Source organism: Hemicordylus capensis, chromosome 4 (genome assembly GCF_027244095.1).
Source record: "Hemicordylus capensis ecotype Gifberg chromosome 4, rHemCap1.1.pri, whole genome shotgun sequence".
In the NCBI taxonomy this organism is placed as follows: Eukaryota; Metazoa; Chordata; class Lepidosauria; order Squamata; family Cordylidae; genus Hemicordylus; species Hemicordylus capensis.
In genome coordinates, this window is record NC_069660.1 from 290,532,109 (window position 1) to 290,551,052 (window position 18,944).

Genomic DNA, 18,944 nt, shown 5'->3' on the forward strand with positions numbered 1-18,944 from the left:
GGAGTCTCTCTCAGCCCTATCTTGGAGAAGCCAGGGAGGGAACTGGGAACTTTCTGCATGCAAGCATACAGAGGACTGCATACTCAGAACGGCTCCATCCCCTAAGGGGAATATCTTACAGTGCTCACACAAGTACCCCATTCAAATGCAGACCAGAGGGGACAAGTCATGCTTGCTACCACAAGACCAGCTCTCCTCCCAGGCAAGCCAAGCTACTCCCTTGAAGTCTTAGTTGCAGTATGGGGATGATAATACTTACCTTACAGACTTATTGTGATCATTCACACAAATGAAAACAGGGTAGGACAAGCGTCCTACCTAGGTTTGGGAGTTGGGTGTGCTCCCAATTTTTGTGGGTGTGGGTTTCTGTGTGTGTGCAAACAACTATGTAGGAGGAGGAAGAAGTAATTGTGTGGAAGCAAAGTAGGAGGAAAAGCTGGGTGGGACAGCACTGGCCTACCCAGCTTTCATACCCAGCATTTGACCAAGCTAGGAGGAAAAGCTGCCCTGCCCAGCTTTTCCTCCTACTTTGCTTCCACACAATCACTTCTTCCTCCTTCTCCCTAGTTGTTTGCACTCACACAACCAATTGGGAGCATACACAGCTCCCAAACTTGGGTAGGACCTCATCATCATCGTTATTATTATTTCTTGTTTACACAGTCAGACAGGTGTTATTGACTGGTTTGTTTTATCCAGACATTGAGTCCTTCCCAAGGACCTGGGATGCCAGAATTTTATTGTCAATTGTTATAGATATCGTCGCAGAATATAGGCTGTTCCCAGTAAAGCTGCTTTTTATAATTGGCTGATGGTGATTTCTGTGGCCCCTATGGTGTTGAGGTGCTCCTCAAGGTCTTTTGGAACTGCACCCAGGGCACCAATTACCACTGGGATTATTTTGGTCTTTTTCTGCCACAGCCTTTCAATTTCAATTTGTAGATCTTTGTATTTGGTGATTTTTTCTATTTCTTTTTCTTCTATTCTGCTATCCCCTGGTATTGCGTTGTCGATTATTTTGACTTGTTTTTCTTTCTTCTCGACTACAGTGATATCTGGTGTATTGTGTGGCAGATGTTTGTCTGTTTGTAGTCGGAAGTCCCATCATATTTTTACATCTTCATTTTCTTCAACTTTTTCAATTTGATGGTCCCACCAATGCTTGGCTACAGGTAGCTTGTATTTTTTGCAGATGTTCCAGTGTATCATCCCTGCTACTTTGTCATGCCTTTGTTTGTAGTCAGTCTGTGCGATCTTTTTACAACAGCTGATTAGGTGGTCCACTGTTTCATCTGCTTCTTTACAAAGGTGGCACTTGCTGTTTGTTGTGGATTTTTCGACTTTGGCTCTTATTGCATTTGTTCTTAGTGCCTGTTCTTGTGCAGCCAGTATTAAACCTTCTGTTTCTTTCTTCAAGTTGCCATTCTTACGCCATTGCCAGGTCTTGGTGATGTCTGATTTTCCACTTATATTGTTTATTAATTATTATTATCATCATCATCATCATCTTTTCCTTTAAATCCTCCTGTTAACTGGACAAAGACGTACATTTTAAAATGGTGTATCTCATATTTAACAGGGAGATAGTAACTCCTGATTAGCTCAGCATAGCATCTCTCCCAGTGGCTGTTGGTGTCTCCTTTGTTTGTCTTTTTAGAGTAAGCCTCTTTGGAACAGGGAACCATGTTCTCATTCCTTTTGTGGTGTAAACCACTGAGAATTTTTCATTGGAAAGTGATATAAAAATATCCTAAATAACAACTACTACTTCTTCTTCTTCTTCTTCTCCTTCTTCATGATAGAGAGTGGCATCCAGACCTTCAGCAGAGTGTTGCTCCATCAGCAAAAGCATCTTCTGTGACTGAAAGGAGTTTCTGCCAATGGAGCAACACACCACTAATGGGGTGCCTGTGCAAGCACAATGCCCTCTTCCATGAACAGAAGTTTCTGCTGACAAGATCCTGCTCAGCGTAGTTTAAAATTATTGTTTTTATGGGATGTTTTTGATATTTATATTTAAAATGTTTGGGCAACAATCTGGTGAACATTTTTTTTCTAACAGTCTAAAAATTTTGTAAGTAAATAAATGAAATAATGCTATAATTTCCTACTAAAAATGCATTATTTTATGTGTATTTTATGTGCCTTTAATCTCAACACAAGAAATAACCATTTTCAAACATTTAAAGAGAAAAATAGAGTTGTTTATTTATTTTATTCACATAGTAATTTAGTTAAAGTTTTTCTATTTAAGATTGTTCTTGTATTTAACTGAATAGTTATTGGTCACAAGCCAATAAAATTATACCACAATGGAAATTCTGAGTATTTATTTTGTTTTTGACAATTATTGTGGATCAAGCAGCTTGCTGACTCTGTACCGCAGATTTCTGAAGAGCAATTCCAAAAGATATGTGTTTCTAGGTAAACAAGTTGCACATATATTGCATTTGCTCAGTGCATGTCTACCAAGAATTCTTTTAAATGAACAGATTCAAAAAAACCCATAATTAGTTCTTACATCTGGCTTCTGTCTAGTTCCTATGTGTTATTTATTAATCATGTGCGGCACTGCGAACCTGCTGCTAAATGGGTATTTTTAAAATAAGAAGATCAAACAGCTTAGACTTGTTGCTCTAAGACTTGTCGGCAGGAGTAAACTATGGCTTACTTGCACCTGTTATTTTTTCTCGTAGAGGATATATTCCCCTGCAAATCTTGTGGCATTTGGTACCGGAGCGAGCGAAATCTGCAGGCTCACCTCATGTACTATTGCAGCGGGAGGCAAAGAGAAGGAGCTCAACTAGCGGAGGAAAATGATGAGAGCATTCAGCAGATCTCCAGCGTCTGCCCCTTTCCACAGTGCACCAAAAGCTTTTCTAATGCAAGAGCCCTAGAAATTCATCTAAACTCTCACAGTGGTGAGTGAAATACTTGCTCCGCTGGAGTCAGCTTTTCTTTAGACACCTCCAACTTATAAATTTTTAACAATGTGCCCAAGAAAAGTTGTTAAAAGGTGAAATCAAGCACTGAACTGAACTATTTCTGGTTTATGCTGCCATAATTGTATTACGTACCTATTCATCACCTATTCTGTTTAAGATATCTAATTTTCATGACAGACCTAGTTTTACCTGAACTTTTATTACAAAGTGCTGCAGATATAAATGGAAAGTGTCTGAAAGACGTAGATCAAACGAGTTAAATTTGCAGGCCGCAGGCTGTATGTGATATTCTAGATGCTTAGGAGGTGATGTCAATGTCAAAGCATAAGCCTCAAGTAAACTCTCATCCCGGAAGAGGTGCTATCTGAGAGAGGAGCAGCTCCTGCTTCTTGCTGCAATTGTCCATAGATACTGATTATCAGTTCCATCCATGGCTGAATTCTAGACATCATCTAGGAAACATCATTTCAATATGTGTGAAAACATGCTCCTAGAGTCAAGAACTGATTCTTTCTAATCTAATTTCTCATTTTAATTTAAGAATCTTGGCATATCTAAATTTCTAAAATTAAATCCCTGTGGACAAAGAAGAAGAGAAAACTGAGAGGAGGCAGAAAGATCAGTCCAAGCATTGTCTGAATGGGTCAGGCTGTAGATGGGGAACAACAGCTTTCTAATAATCTCTGTCAGGGTGTACTATGCCATTTCCGTCTATTTACCTGGGCTCTTGAAGTCCCGATCACCTTTTGTCATTCAAAGCCAAATTAAATCCTTCAGATGTCTGTCCCGATCATGAGTGGTTCTTTCATGGAGGTGAGGTGGTCACCTCAAGCAGTGGATTATTAGGACAATAGCTGGATGGAAATATGCCACCCCCACCCCCTGCCATTAGTGTCATTGGTCTTTGGGACCAATCTGACCCTTGCAAATTGTGAGGGCTTGGCTGCAGCTGGCCCTTAGTCTAACCATCCGCTGCCCCCAAATAAGACCTTTAGCTTGTGTGACTCTATCTTTCAAAAAAACAACACCACCAAAAGTCAGCTGTGTGGTATATAAAATGGGCAGGTAGGCATAAAGTGGGACTAAAATAACAGACGGAGACACCACTAAAATAGTATAAAAACAAGAACAGGTTTACTGTAACAAAAGCCTTCAAAAATTAAAAACAAAAACAAAAACCACAGTACAGGAACAAATAATGAAATGTTCAGTTGGCAAGAGTGTCATTAGAGTGTAAAATACAAAACAAACAAGCTTCCTAGACTTCTCTTTCAAGGCCTAGCAGATTCCAGTAGGACAGCTCATAGGAACATAGGAAGCTGCCATCTACTGAGTCAGACCATTGGTCTATCTAGCTCAGTATTGTCTTCACAGACTGGCAGCGGCTTCTCCAAGGTTGCAGGCAGGAATCTCTCTCAGCCCTATCTTGGAGAAGCCAGGAAGGGAACTTGGAACCTTCTGCTCTTCCCAGAGTGGCTCCATCCCCTGAGGGGAATATCTTACAGTGCTCACACTTCTAGTCTCCCATTCATATGCAACCAGAGCAGATCCTGCTTAGCTAAGGCAACAAGTCATGCTTGCTACCACAAGACCAGCTCTCAGCTGCAGGTGGTTTGGGAGGTTTGTGGCCAGAGAGACCTTCAAAAGTAAATTAGAAGGTGCTTACCAGCGATAGCATTGCACCTACAAGCTGTCTCAAGTTGCAGTGCTCCAGCTCCCAGCTCCGGGGGTCGCCCCAGTATGCCCTGCGCACTCGCGGCCCCCGAGCTCCCCAGCCCCCGCCGGCTCCATCTCGGAGCCGGCAATCGTGTGGGCGGCTGATCCTGCCGCCCAGGGCTCCCTCCCTGCTCGTGAGCGGGGAGAGCGGGTTTAGCCCGCTCTTCCCGCTCACCGCCCCCAAACCGGGTCTCACGGATCGTGAAACCCGGTCCCTTCTCTTCCACAGTATCAACGGTGTTTAGATGCCTCTCTTTCATGATGTACTAGTAGGGGTCTCCCAAATTCACCCCTTCCTTTCTCAAGCTTTGAGGCCTATATTTGTCTCTTTGCTCTTCCTGTGGCCTCCCTGCCCCCCCCCCCACTAAAGCAAGTGGCAACTTTAAGTCCAAGGTACTTTCCTCATCTCAAAACAAACCAATACCATCACATCAGAATTCCAAAGCACAGTTACTCGAGATAACCCATTTGTCTCCACAATACCCCCCAGGTCCTCAAGGTTCCCATGACCTCCTGTCCATATCCCCTCTCCTTCTACAATAAATCCTCAATTCCCCCTAAAAATTACAAACATGCGATAGCCCTGGCGGTACCTTTCAGACCCCTCCTAAGCCAGCGCATATGCCTTCTCTGTTACCTATAGGCTTTTTCCTTGTCAGATTCCTTGTTCCCTGTCAACTCTGCAGCAGACATTTACCTCAGACTTGGCTGTTAGAGGTTGCTACCTTTTAACCCTTGCAGAGCCTGGAGGGGACACAGAACAAATTAAATAAACCATAGGACACAATGGGAAGGAGTCATTTCTTCACACAAACTTTGCAAGTAGTGCTTCTCACACTCCTTGCAAAGCTGGCAAGAGGCTCTAAGAGAGAAGAAGAGGCTGCTGGCAGCCTTCTCTCCTCGCCTTTCCCCACACCACTTTCAAAGCTTGCAGGGTCTGATTGGATAGGGAGTTTGGCCCTGATTAGGAGCCTGGGGCAAGGTTGCAGTTGGCACCTTGCCTCAGGTGCCTTGATACCTTGGGCCACCCCTGGTCCCAATCATATTTAAAGCAGAATCTAATTAAATAATTGCTAGAGAAAGGGCTGCCGATCCCTTTCACCTCTCACTTGGTATCTCCTAGCAAATGACTAGGAGTATCAGTAAGTCCAGCAATGCAAACAGAATCTGAGAAGAAAGATTATGCTGGTGTGATGGGACGGGGATTACTCTATGCTTTCCTGGGATCTACTCTTCAGTAGAGAGATTGCTCTGATCCAGTGTTCCCTCTAAGGCGTGCACATGTGCATGCGCTCACAAGTATTTTGATGTCCACTCAGTTAATTTTAGATCCCGCTCAGGTTGAATTGGAAAGGTCCCACTCAGTGTATGTGCACACACAATGCCTTGATACTAATGCCCAGAACAAAACTCATTCTGCACAGAGATGAAAATAATTAGAGAGAACACTGCTTTGCTCCCAATTTAGGAGCATGCCACTCCGTGAGGTAGGCTGCCACCAGTTGAAAACTGATCTAAAGCCACTGACCAGGTTCAGACATAGTTTCAACAACCCTAGAACTGTCTGGCTTGGGACTTACGGAAACTGAACACCCAGAATCCACACAACATAGCTCTAGACAAACAGTATATTAATCTAAAAACAACTCATCAGTAGCGCATGACCTTACGAGGCACACGGAAAAGAGTTTTGCAAGTAACACTTCAGAACCTTTTAAACCAGACTGAAGCCACTTCTAAGTATATGCAGTTTATTAAGAAAGAGTTGCACAGAGAGTAAGGAGCTGGGGAAAATAAGGGAAATTGGGAGTAAAGAAAGGCACATGGGAATTCAAAAGAAATACGAAACATGAACTAACTAGCACTGAGTTTTACCTTAGTCTAGCAGCAGGCAGGTCCTTGGCTGAAAGAGCATTAGTCTCTACAGATTCACCCTTTCTGGACACATGAAACAGCTGCTGGCATGGTGCCTGGCTACTGGCAAATCTTGACTGGACTGGTGACGGAATGGCAGGAGTCCTGTCCACTATTTTCTAGTGATTAAGAAACGGGAAGGCTTTACCACTCCTCCAGCGATAGACGGCCCTGAGATTCATCTTTGATATGATCTTAGGCCAATTTAGGGTTGAGGTCTTTCTTTCAAACTAGAGGTTTCTCTTCCTTAATGGGTCTGAAATAAAGGTAGGTCTGATTTGAGCTAGGGACATGCATGAAATGGATTTTGCATTCTGTTTAAAGTTCAAAATTAAATGCAAATGGGTGAAATGTTCTGTCGAATCAATTGGTCTGGCCATTTTCGATGGAACAAACTTGAAAAACCCCATTGTTCCCTATGGGTAGCTCCTAGGGGCACCAAAATTGGTTGGGGGACAGGGCGTAATGGCTGCAACCTACCACCCAGCCCACAAAAGAAATGGGTAAGTAGGCGATATTTAACTGTTCCCCAAAACCCCATAGGATCCAATGTCCCCATAGGTTCCAATGGGGGTTTGGGGGAAAAGTTAAACATTTGTTTAAAATTGCCTGCTTGGCCATTTCTTTTGTGGGTTGGGTGGTAGGTAGACACAACCCATTTTGGTATCCCATTGTTCCCTATGGCCAGAACAAGCTGCAGTCACAGAGTGCAATGCATTATGAAACCTGCCCTGAAAAACACTGCAGAAGCACATAGTAAAAGGGAAACTGCCCTTCCCATTTCAAACACAGTCCAAAAATGGCCCCGAAAGAATCCACGGCCAGCCACAGTGCCTGCACTGGAATAACATCATTGGCACAAGTTGCTCTCACACAGACACAATTATGACTCCTTACTTCCTAGCACTGCAAGAGCTGCCACAGCAGCATCCTTAGCAGCAAGCATATCCAAAAACTCAACTAGAGCAACTTCAGCCACATTTTGACTGAGTACAATCACCTTAAGTGGCGCAGTGGGGAAATGCTTGACTAACAAGCAGAAGGTTGCCTGTTCGAATCCCCGCTGGTACTATATCGGGCAGCAGCGATATAGGAAGATACTGAAAGGCATTATCTCATACTGCGCAGGAGGAGGCAATGGTAAACCCCTCCTGTATTCTACCAAAGAAAACCACAGGGCTCTGTGGGAACCAAGAGTCGAAATCGACTTGATGGCAACTTTACATTTACACCTTGCAATACAGATTGCAGAGCAGACCAGAGCACTGAGTGAAGCACAAGTTAGTCTCAAGGGCAAATATGGAGCTCATCACAGCAACCAACAATAAATTACACACAGAGAGCTGCCACTTAGGTTTGATGTCGAACCGGTTGGGTGTTCGGGGGGGTTCACGATCTTATTCGCAAATGTTTGAGGGGTTCACGATCTTGATTTTGTTATTTAAAAAAAAATCTTTAACCTTTTACTCCTCAGGGGAGTTACTGGAGGCAGCGGTGGGGGTGTGTGTCCCACGGAGATTCCCCTCCCCCCACGCTCTTCGGACGGTTTTCAGCCTTCGCCCGGTGGCCATTATGGAGGCTGTGCGCCTGCACACATGGCTATAGCCCGGCCCACACAGAGGCCATCTGCGCAAGCGCACGGTCTCCATAATGGCTGCCGGGTGAAGGCCAAAAACCGGCTGAAGAGCAGCCAAACCGGCCTAAGGGGTCATTTCTAAGGCTGGCAGGGGAGGAGGTACCTCTGTGGACACCACCACCCCCCGCCCGCCACCTCTAGGAACTCACCCAAGGGGAGTAAAAGATTTTTTTTAAAGTTTATTTTTAAAAACAAAATCAAGATCGCAAGCCCCCCGGACCAAACCGAATGGGGGGGTTCGAGGGGGTGCCGGACCGAACTGGGTTCGACGCCAGTTCGGCCTTGAACTGAACTGGGCCAGCTAGTTCCGTGCAGATCCCTACTGCCACTGTCCATTTCCCATCACAACACTATCTCACAAACAAACCATACCACAACTCAAGCAAGGAAGGAAATTCTGTTAGATGTTGTTGATTTTTACCCACAATAGGTAAAACAGCAGAGCACTAAGGAATGAGCACACACTCCAGTTACAGAGTAGGTAGCAGAGGATGGTTTGGATATTGCAGCTATTTAGAGAAAACAGATGGAGATCCTTGTGTGACTAAACACTAAACATTTATTGGTTAAATACACTTAGATGGAAAAGACCTATATCTAATCTAAAGGACTACATAATGGATAGGTAAGGAGAGAGAGAGAGATGTTACCATCTGCTCTCTAGGAAGAAAGGAATGATTGTGACTCAGCACAGGAAGTGCTGCAGAGTCAGTTCAGGGGTCATAGAGTGGGGACAGATAGGGAGACCCTTACTCACTGTCTCTACTCTCAATGCCTCCGGTGGTCATTAGGACAGTTGGTGCAAAAGGTCGATGCACTGGAAGTTCGTCTCCAACAAGTTCTGCCCTTGTCAATCTGAGATCCAGGAAAACCAGATAGTTATAGCAGCAACAGCACAACATATTATACTCAGTGCTGAGAAAAGAAAACCACAAAATCAAACCTACCTTCCACCTCTCCTGATGTTTCTACAAGAGAGGCATAAGGGCTCTCTCTGCCTTCCAGCCCCTTTGAATACAATTTGAAATTCCCTCCTGTGTTCCCCCCTCCCGCCTTCCCCCAGCCAATGGGGGCACAGTTGTCTATGACAACACTAGATTTGTATAACAAGCCAACCAAGAAGCAAGGAGACCACAAGCTAATTGGAAGCCAGTGCCAGAAAACCAATCAGCAAGGGAAAAATAGGTCTCCAAAGTGGCTCTTGGATTGTCGAAACATTATGATCAAAACAGGGTTATTCTGCTCAGAACTCGAAAAATGCCCTTTATTGAAAGCGTGTTGTTTCAAGCTAGAGTTGCCATGTGGCCTGGAATTCCAGGTAGCCCCCAAAGTTTGGCTCCTCCACCCGGCTGCTGAAATCACTCATTATTTACCCTAATTTCAAAGGTGCCGACCAGTTTGCCCGGATTCCTCTGCAGCTGGGCTCCCTTGGGCTCCCTGATCTGAGGGTGGGGGGAGGTCTGGGGCGAAGCTCAAGCTCACTCTCCCATCCTGGCTGGGCGGGGGGCATGTGCTGGAGTCTGGAGAAGTCTTGCAGTGTCATGCCCCCATTCGAGGACATTGGAGAGGAGGGGGGGCAGGCAACTTACTAGAAAGTGGGGAGGTGCCTGAGGAGGAGCAGGCCGGTGATGTGAATGGGGAGGTAATTGAGACAGGCCAGGGCGAGTGTTTGGTGCAGGAGCGGCCAGCAGGGCCAGGTGATCTTTGGAGAGAAGGGTCAGGATCTGAGCCAGAATTTGAACGGCCATTATCCACTCGAGGATGCAGATGGGGAAAACGTCAGCAGCAGGTGACGGAATTACAGAGTAGTCAACTGGCGAGAAGACAGCAGAAGCCGGATTGAATCTATGGCAGCTGGCAGGAGTAGAGTGTTGATTAAGTGCATGTGGCTTCCGACTATAAATCGAGCACCCTGTGCCTTGAATAAACTGCTGGAAACAACACGTCAAATCTGCTTTGAGCTTTTGTTGGAGCGATTGTGACTTTGGAATTTGGGCTTCTCACTCCTCAGTTCTGTATTCCTGGTGAGACTGTTAAACCTGACTATTTATCAGTAAAAGTGAAACTTGAGCTACTGGCTATTGTGTCATATATTTCTGGCCAGCGTCTTCCATCGAGTGAGCTCATGACATGCAGAAGCAGCAGAAACCTCTTCTGCACTCTCAATTTGTGTGTGACAAGGCAGGCGATAGGTTAAAGGGAGTGAGTGGTGTTTCCCAGAGAGGCATGGAAAGAGCCTTTGTACAGGGCAGGGAAACAAAGGCTCTGTCTGGGCCTCTCTGGGAAACACCATTCACTCGCTTTAACCCATTGCCTGCCTCGTCCCACACAAACCGAGAGCTCAGAAGAGGTTTCTGCTGCTTCTGCAAGACTTCTCCAGACTCCAGAACAACAAAGTGCATGGGGAGGATGGGAGGGAGACCACCGGACAGAGCCTTTGTTTTCCCCACCAGCAGTATCATCCCTGTCCAGGACCTTGGGGAGTGCAAAGTACTTTGATTTAAAAGAATAGAGTGTTCAAGCTTATTATTTCAAAGGTTTCAAAGTCCACCCCTTCTCATGTTTTCCCTGACAAATTGTGTTAATCACAAAAAGCAAGAACTGGCCAGCAAATCGGGTGGGGGCTAGGGGTGTGCATGGTCCGGAGTCCCCCCCGGTCCGGCACGGGGGGGACTGTTACTTTATGCGGGGGGGTGGTAGTACTTACCTCCCCCGCCGCTCATCCCCCTCCGGCGCTGGTCGTTTTAAAGATCTTCTTGGGGCGGCAGAGTTCCTCCCTGCCGCCCCTGCCCCCGTCGTTGTTCCTTAAGGGTTAAAAGAGACTAGCGCTAGCGGCGCACATGTGCCCTGCTCGGCGCGCGTGCTCGTTTTTGATGCTGGCACGCACCGCATACATCACGTGACATATGTGGCGCGCGCACGCCAGCGTCACAGACGAGCACGCGCGCTGAGCAGGGCGCATGCGCGGCGCTAGCGCTAGTCTCTTTTAACCCTTAAGGAACAACGACGGGGGCAGGGGCGGCAGGGAGGAACTCTGCTGCCCCAAGAAGATGTTTAAAACGACCAGCGCCGGAGGGGGATGAGCGGCGGGGGAGGTAAGTACTACCACACACACACACCCCGCTTAAAGCTACATGCCCCCGCCCATCCAAACCTCCGGACTGCCGAACTGGTCCGGAGGTCTGTAACAGTGTGCCCGAACTGAACCATGCACACTACTAGTGGGGGCAGTGTAAATGGCATCAGAAGCCTTCTCCCAATGTGAATAATATAAATTCCAATATAAATAAATAAATAAATAATGCAAATTAGTTGCTGCATAATATGCAAATTATGCCACCCGGATTTGGGAAGCTTGAATATGGCAACCCTATTTCAGGCTCGAAACCACCCATTTTGAGTTGGAAACTTCCACCGTCGGAACGTTTTGTACATCCCTAGTTTGAGCTGGTTACCTATTGTGAAAAATGGTTTAAGACAATTTAGCTTGATGGATCTGTCGCTTTAATGACAAAAGGCAAGGATTAAATAACAAGGGAGGAATGCCGCCCATTCAGAGCATTTAGGGTGGAGTGGAAATAGCAGGCATTCTCGAGCCAAGATGGAGATCTGAGTTACATCACATCTGATGTATGCTATTTCAGGGCAAACCACCTGTGATATTAATAATGTTACTTCAAGTATGACAGGGCTATTTTCTGCTGTCAGTAGGACTATCAGCAATTAGTACTATCCCAACCAGGATCATTGTGGAAGATAGGGTGACTAACACTGGACATTTTGCTGTTAGTAAAAGGATGATATTTAGTGGCGGGGGGGGCGGGGAGAGAAGCTTCCATTGGCTTGGGAGAAAGTCCTTCCCTTGTAGTAGTTGTAGTAGTAAGTTTATTACGGCCCTTAGACCAGCTTAACATTTAAATAATACATTTATAATTTACAAAATATTCAGATTGCTAATACAAGCTACGAAGTTTGGATGCAACAAAACAAAACTTGGCCACATTAATAGAAGTAACATTTAAAATTTGACATCAAAAAATCCAAGTAAAATTGATCTGAATGGCCAGGATGATTCTTTAAGAGAGGAGCAATGAACTTAATACGAGCATCCCTATAAAACTGACAATACAGAATGACATGAACAACTGACTCTATATCCCCTGAGCCACAAGGGCAACGACGCAATGCATACGGAACTCATTTATATTTCCCATCTAAGAATGCAGAAGGAAGGGCATTCAAACATGCAAGGGTCAATGCTCTCCTAAACTTAGGTAAAAACATATGATCTAAATATTCAGCCAGTTTGTGACTGAAATTTTGGGAGCCTATATACATTCCCCTTGGTAGTCGTGCACACTCCTCCTGGGGTTGTGCACACTCCTCCTGCAGATCATTCCCCCCTTGTATAATGGATTCATGGCAGATCCAAAAGTTACAGCCCCTGTCCCCTGCACAATCCCAGTCAAGATCAGCAGAGGCGTAACTATAGGGGGGGCAGGGGGGGCACGTGCCCCGGGCGCCATCTTTTCTGGTCACGTGGGGGGCGCCGCCATGACCAATTTTTTTTTAATTTTTTTAAAAAATTTGTTAATACAAATGTTTCCTGCTCAGTGCAGCAGTGCTGCAGCAGTCAAGGGAGCACATCAGTGCCCCCTTCCCCACGAGCAGTCCCTTCCGCACTGCCTGCGCCCCCCCCATTGCTTTGCTGGCGCCTGGCAACCAGTCAGTGGCCTGGCTTGGCGGCGGCGGTGGCGGGCGCTTGTGAGGAAAAACCTAAGTATAATGTGGTATGTTGGGGGGGCGGGGGGGCACATGGGGGGGGCGCCATTTCAGTGCTTGCCCCGGGCGCCGTTTTCCCTAGTTACGCCTCTGAAGATCAGGTCTTCTAAGTGAGCTATTTAAAATACAAAAGGGCACAATTTATAATTGCGACAAGTGGTACTAAAGGTTCAGTAAAATTTGTGAGCACTAAGTAGAGCAGAAATCTGTTGCACTAAGTAGAGCAGAGTGACTCTGGAAGGCTTCAGATATAACAAAAACGGTTGCCACAAATTGCCAGTTCCCAAAGCATGTGTGGGAGCCCAACTTCCAGTGTTGGGCTAGCTGTGCCAACATTGGGTGTGTCATCCAAACTGACCAATTTTGGCATATTCTGCCCTATTTGCAGTTCCCAATCCAACATCTGTAATTAGATTTGGCTACAGATGTTAGGTTCAGAAATGCAAGTAGGGTAGAACATGCTGATATTGGCAGGTTCATTTCAAAGTAATGCAGTTACTGCATTACTGTAACCTTTGAAAAGATTACAGTCTATAACGTTCAAACTAGGCTTCTCAATTTTCACCTTTTCCCTACATTTCTTTGTCATCCTGTTTATCTTTTGCACTGATATATATTCTGGGGAAGGAAAGACTCACATTAACTTGCCTTTTTTTTTTTTTACCCTCTTCCCAGGAGTAAAAATGGAAGAATTTCTCCCTTCTGGCGCTAGTCTGAAATGCACAGTTTGCAACTATACTGCAGACTCTGTAATTAACTTCCATCAGCACCTGTTCTCACATCTCACTCAAGCTGCCTTTAGGTGTACCCACTGCCATTTTGGCTTCCAAACTCAGAGAGAGCTGCTGCAGCACCAAGATCTACATGTCTCTGGCAACAAGTTACAGAGGGAAAGTGACACTGAACACTCTCCAAGTGGCAATGAAGAGACTTTGCAGGCAACTGCAGATCTCCTGAACAGAAATGAGAGCCAAAAGACAATGCAGACAAAAGATGCGAGTTCCGACACTGAGCTCGACAAATGTGAAAAAAAGACTCCCCTTTTCCTCCCCAATCAGAGGTCAGAAACTCAGCCAGCCACAAACAAGCAAAGCTTTTCCTACACAAAAATAAAATCTGAGCCATCTAGCCCAAGGCTTGCCTCATCCCCAGTCCAGCCTAATCTTGGTCCTTCTTTCCCCATGGGACCTTTTCTATCTCAGTTTGCCTTTCCCCAGGACATCACAGTGGTTCCTCAAGCTTCTGAGATATTAGCCAAAATGTCTGAGTTGGTCCATCGAAGGCTGAGGCATGGAAGTAACAGTTATCCTCCAGTTATTTACAGCCCACTCATGCCAAAAGGAGCTACTTGTTTTGAATGTAACATAACATTCAATAATTTGGACAACTACTTAGTACATAAAAAGCATTACTGCAGCAGTCGATGGCAGCAAATGGCAAAGTCACCAGATTTTGGCAGTGTTTCAGAAAAATTGCCTGAGGCTGTAAGCCCCAATAATGGTCAAAATTCTATCAACCTTTTGAATGCTACATCTCACACTTCGGACCCAGAGAATCAGCTCCTTCAGGCATCCTGCATCAACTCCTCCACTGTATTAGACATGATTGGGCCAAACACTAAGGGGCATGAAAAAGACTTTTCATCACAGGTGAAGAAACTGTCAAATGCTGCCAACAGTGATGAGAAAACGAATGGGAAACCTTTGGACGGCAAGAACCCAACTACTGCTCCTTTAATAGAAGGGGAAAGTGATCCCAACAAAACCACGTGTGAAGCTTGCAATATTACTTTCAGTAGGCATGAAACATACATGGTCCACAAGCAGTACTACTGTGCCACACGCCATGATCCTCCGCTTAAAAGATCTGCTTCCAACAAAGTGCCTGCCATGCAGAGGACAATGCGTACGCGCAAGCGAAGAAAGATGTATGAGATGTGCCTACCAGAGCAAGAGCAAAGGCCACAGCTGGTCCAGCAGCGTTTTCTTGAAGTGGCTAATCTTGCCAACCCATGTACATCTTCTCAAGAACCGACAGACGGCCTTGGAGAGTGCTACCATCCACGCTGTGATATCTTTCCAGGAATAGTCTCAAAGCATTTAGAAACATCACTGGCTATTAATAAATGTGTCCCAGCTTCAAAGTGCGAAACGTCACATTCCACAGTTTCCTGCTTGGAGATGGACGTACCTATAGATCTCAGCAAAAAATGTTTGCCCCAGTCTGACAGGACATCCGCTTCCCCCAAAAGGTTGCTAGACTACCATGAATGCACAGTGTGCAAGATCAGTTTTAACAAGGTAGAAAACTACCTGGCCCATAAGCAGAATTTTTGTCCTGTCACTGTGCATCAGCGTAATGAAATAGGACAGCTTGAGAGCAAAGTTTTTCCAAACCCAGAAAGTGAACGGAACAGCCCTGAGGTCAGTTACGAACGAAGCATCATCAAATGTGAGAAAAACGGAAACTCAAAACAGTCTTCTCCCAACGGAAACTTGTTTTCTACGCACTTAGCAACTCTTCAAGGACTTAAGGTCTTTAGTGAAGCCGCTCAGCTCATTGCTACAAAAGAAGAAAACAAACACTTGTTTCTTCCACAATGTCTTTACCCAGGAGCAATAAAGAAAGCTAAAGGAGCAGATCAGCTTTCTCCATATTATGGAATAAAGCCAAGTGATTACATTTCTAGTTCCCTCGTTGTTCATCATAATGATGCAGATCAGAGTACAAATGCAGAAAGTGAATCTCTGAAGGGCCAGACCCCTTCAAATGGATGCCCTGTACAGAAGAAGGAGTCTCTGCCACTGTTGCCAAAAAACAGAGGCATGGTTATCGTTAACGGCGGACTGAAACAGGAAGAAAGGCCTGCAGTGAACCCACAGCAAGAGAATATTTCCCAGAATCCTCAGCAACATGAAGATGGACACAAATCTCCATCTTGGGCATCTGATAATGCTTTAGCTGCCAATGAAAATGTCTCTCCGACGATTCCTGCAGCAGAAGAACAGTTATCTAGTATAGCAAAAGGTGTGAATGGTTCCACTCAGGCTCCTACCAGTGGGAAGTATTGCCGCCTGTGTGACATCCAGTTCAACAACCTATCAAACTTTATAACTCATAAGAAGTTTTATTGCTCATCACATGCAGCAGAACATGTCAAATGAAAATACTTGGCCCACCTTTGGTACCTGTGTTTAGTATATTGTTCCATACAAGTCTGAAAGAGAGCTGTTTGTATTTACTTCTGGACAATCAGGCGTTAATTCATTACTGCTGAGTTGAAGACTTTAAAGATGTACTTCCATTACGATTCATTAGTAAAGTGTATTCTTGGTGCCATTTTCAAAACAATTAATTTATTTTACCAGCAGTATTCATAGATGTAGTTATTTTTTATTTAAAAAAAACTTTATATTAAAGTCATTTGTAATGTTATTGTATAGTTATTGTGTAGCACATATGGTTTGCACTGTATAGTAGATTTTAAAGAAAATAGTCACAAACTATACGGAAAAGCATTTTAGAAATAGCTTCAAAAGCACCTGTGTATCCTGATTTTTTTTCCTTATATGCTATTGCAGATATATGTAGATGCTAAAATATAACTTGCAAAAAGTTTCAACTATGCTGTAAAGTTCGCCTTAATATTTCAATTTTTTTTGAAGGATTTGGCTCAGTTTGCACTTTATATTTTAGCAGATACGGTCCCTTAGTCACTAGGCTTTGCATTTGTATGTAGCAGTATGTTTCTGTCCACTTTCTTAACCCGAAGCGTCCGTTAAAACGAAGATGGCAATTTCCCCCCTTGTATAGTACTTGTATTTTCTTTCGCTGATGCATCTCTGTCTCAATTTTTAAACCTTTGCTGTTAAATGCAATACTTTATAAAGAATGAACAAAAATTACTGGAAGCAGTATTGTAAGTAATGAGGTCATATCTATCCGTTTTATCTTTTGAAAGGCACAGTCAAAATGAAATCCTTAACTCAATGCTGCAAGTATGAATCTAATTCATTTATAAGATATATTTAAATATAAGAGTAGCAATACTGCAACTGGTGATCACAGAGATAATGTTCTACTTCTGATAGAAATAATTTCTCAACAAATGTTGTTACTATGCATGTATATGGATGGAATAAAATTCCAGATCGTCGGACTGGTCTGGCAGTCATTTATTCATATGCAAGGGTTTCTAATGCTCAGTAAGTCTAACTGGCTAACAGGAACATGCAAATAGTGTCCTTTCTACAATTAAATCTCAGTATTCCCACAAAGATGGGAGTGAGTACCTAAAGCGATTTAATTAAGTCACATGAATCCCCCAGAGTGCAGTTTCCACTTGAAAATATGCACACTATTGTGTAGAACAGGGCTTCTCAACCTCGAGTCTCAAGATATTCTTGGCCTGGCCATTGTGGCTGGGGATGATGGGAATTGTAGTCCAAAAACATATGGGGACCCAACATTGGGAACCCCTGGTGCTGAGTTCCAGTCTCAGTAGTGCATATGGAGGGGATGTCAGCATATAACAAGTAGTGCATATAGTGTGAAAGATGTCATTGTATACCAAGCTTTGTGTGTCCTAGCTTTGCATATCAGCACAAGATATCATTGGGTAGTTGCATTGGCATACCAAAAAGCAACCCATGCAGAACTCAGCACATGCCCACAACCCGCTGAATACACACTGCCAGATCTGGAACTCAGTCCATAGCCAGCCAAGTGATAAGAAAAGAGATAATCAATTAATGGAGGGAAAAGAAAAGATGGTGCCGTTGAGTCAATGTTGACTCCTGACGATGACAGAGCCATGTGGTTTTCTTAGTAATCAGCACAATTTTAGACATTCTGCACTAGTGTATTTCCAATTACATTAGGAGGAACATGTAAGGCATGGGAGATTCAGTCTTGTTATCAAAAGGGTCCCAGGCTGGTATTTAAAGTTTGGAATCTAAGCCTTACCCTTTCTCGCCAGATTACCCACTGTTCATTAAGCTACAAGGGCTACCACAAAACCTTTGTGTCCATCTCAAACTTGTGACTTGCTGCTCAACTCTCTGTTGTTGACTCAAGGACCACAGTCATGGTGCCATGTAAGAAGGGCAACTGGAAGCCAGATTTGGAAACAACTTTCACAGAAGAAATCAAAGGTGAAGTGTATAGCAGCCAAGACAATGACAGGCAGCTTCCTTATAAATTAAGAGTACACAACAGGGCAATATAGGACAGGATAGTAGAGCTTAAAAATAAAAATAATAAAGAAGGCAAAAATCCACAGGGAATGGGGTAGATGAATTTGTGGAATTAATCTGAGAGAAAGTGCCTTGGTATATGCTATATTTGGGTTTCATGCATTAATAGGGCGGTTTCACATGACCCACTGAAAATAGGTAAGCAGGAAAGGGAACCTAAGGTTCCTGCAGCGTGCACACTCCTATACAGTGTTTCATCTGAACATGGATTCAGACAACATGCTGCATGGGTGTGTGCATGCTCCCATGCAGCATGCCCACTGCAGGAACTTCTGGTTCCCTCACTGAGACTTCTTACCTGCTTTCAGCAGCTCATGTGATCCCACCCATAGAATCATAGAGCTACAATATCCATAACTGCAACTTTCTGGGCTGAGAGAATCCACAGAACCTGAGCTATAACACACTGGACTTTACTATCCAAATTCCAGCATGCCACACACAAAAAAAATACAGGAGCAAGCCGATGTACCATACCAGCAATAGTTAGAGACCAAGGAAAAATATGCGCAGGTAAGTCAGCTGACAAATGTATATGATGTTTACCCTGCCCCGAAAGGGCAGGATGCATGTTAAGGGAATAAAAATAAATCTGATCATTAAATCATGAAAACAACAACAGAACAGATATACAACAGTGGATAAAATAGCAGCATATAATTATCAAAGATTAAAAAGACAAGGAAAATACAAGTC

The 18,944-nt window shown here is 44.3% G+C and overlaps 1 protein-coding gene across 11 annotated transcripts in view; it reads left to right on the forward strand.

The window, feature by feature from the left end:
• ZFPM2 (zinc finger protein, FOG family member 2) overlaps positions 1-17,149 on the forward strand; it is a 563,228-nt gene extending 546,079 nt beyond the window's left edge. For all 11 annotated transcript variants that reach the window (XM_053244778.1, XM_053244780.1, XM_053244777.1 and 8 more), the window contains 2 exons: positions 2,697-2,921; positions 13,669-17,149. In XM_053244778.1, coding sequence (XP_053100753.1) covers positions 2,697-2,921; positions 13,669-16,157 — 2,714 coding nt within the window. In that variant the 3' untranslated portion in view covers positions 16,158-17,149. The remainder of the gene's footprint in view (positions 1-2,696; positions 2,922-13,668) is intronic.
• Positions 17,150-18,944: the final 1,795 nt, after the last annotated feature.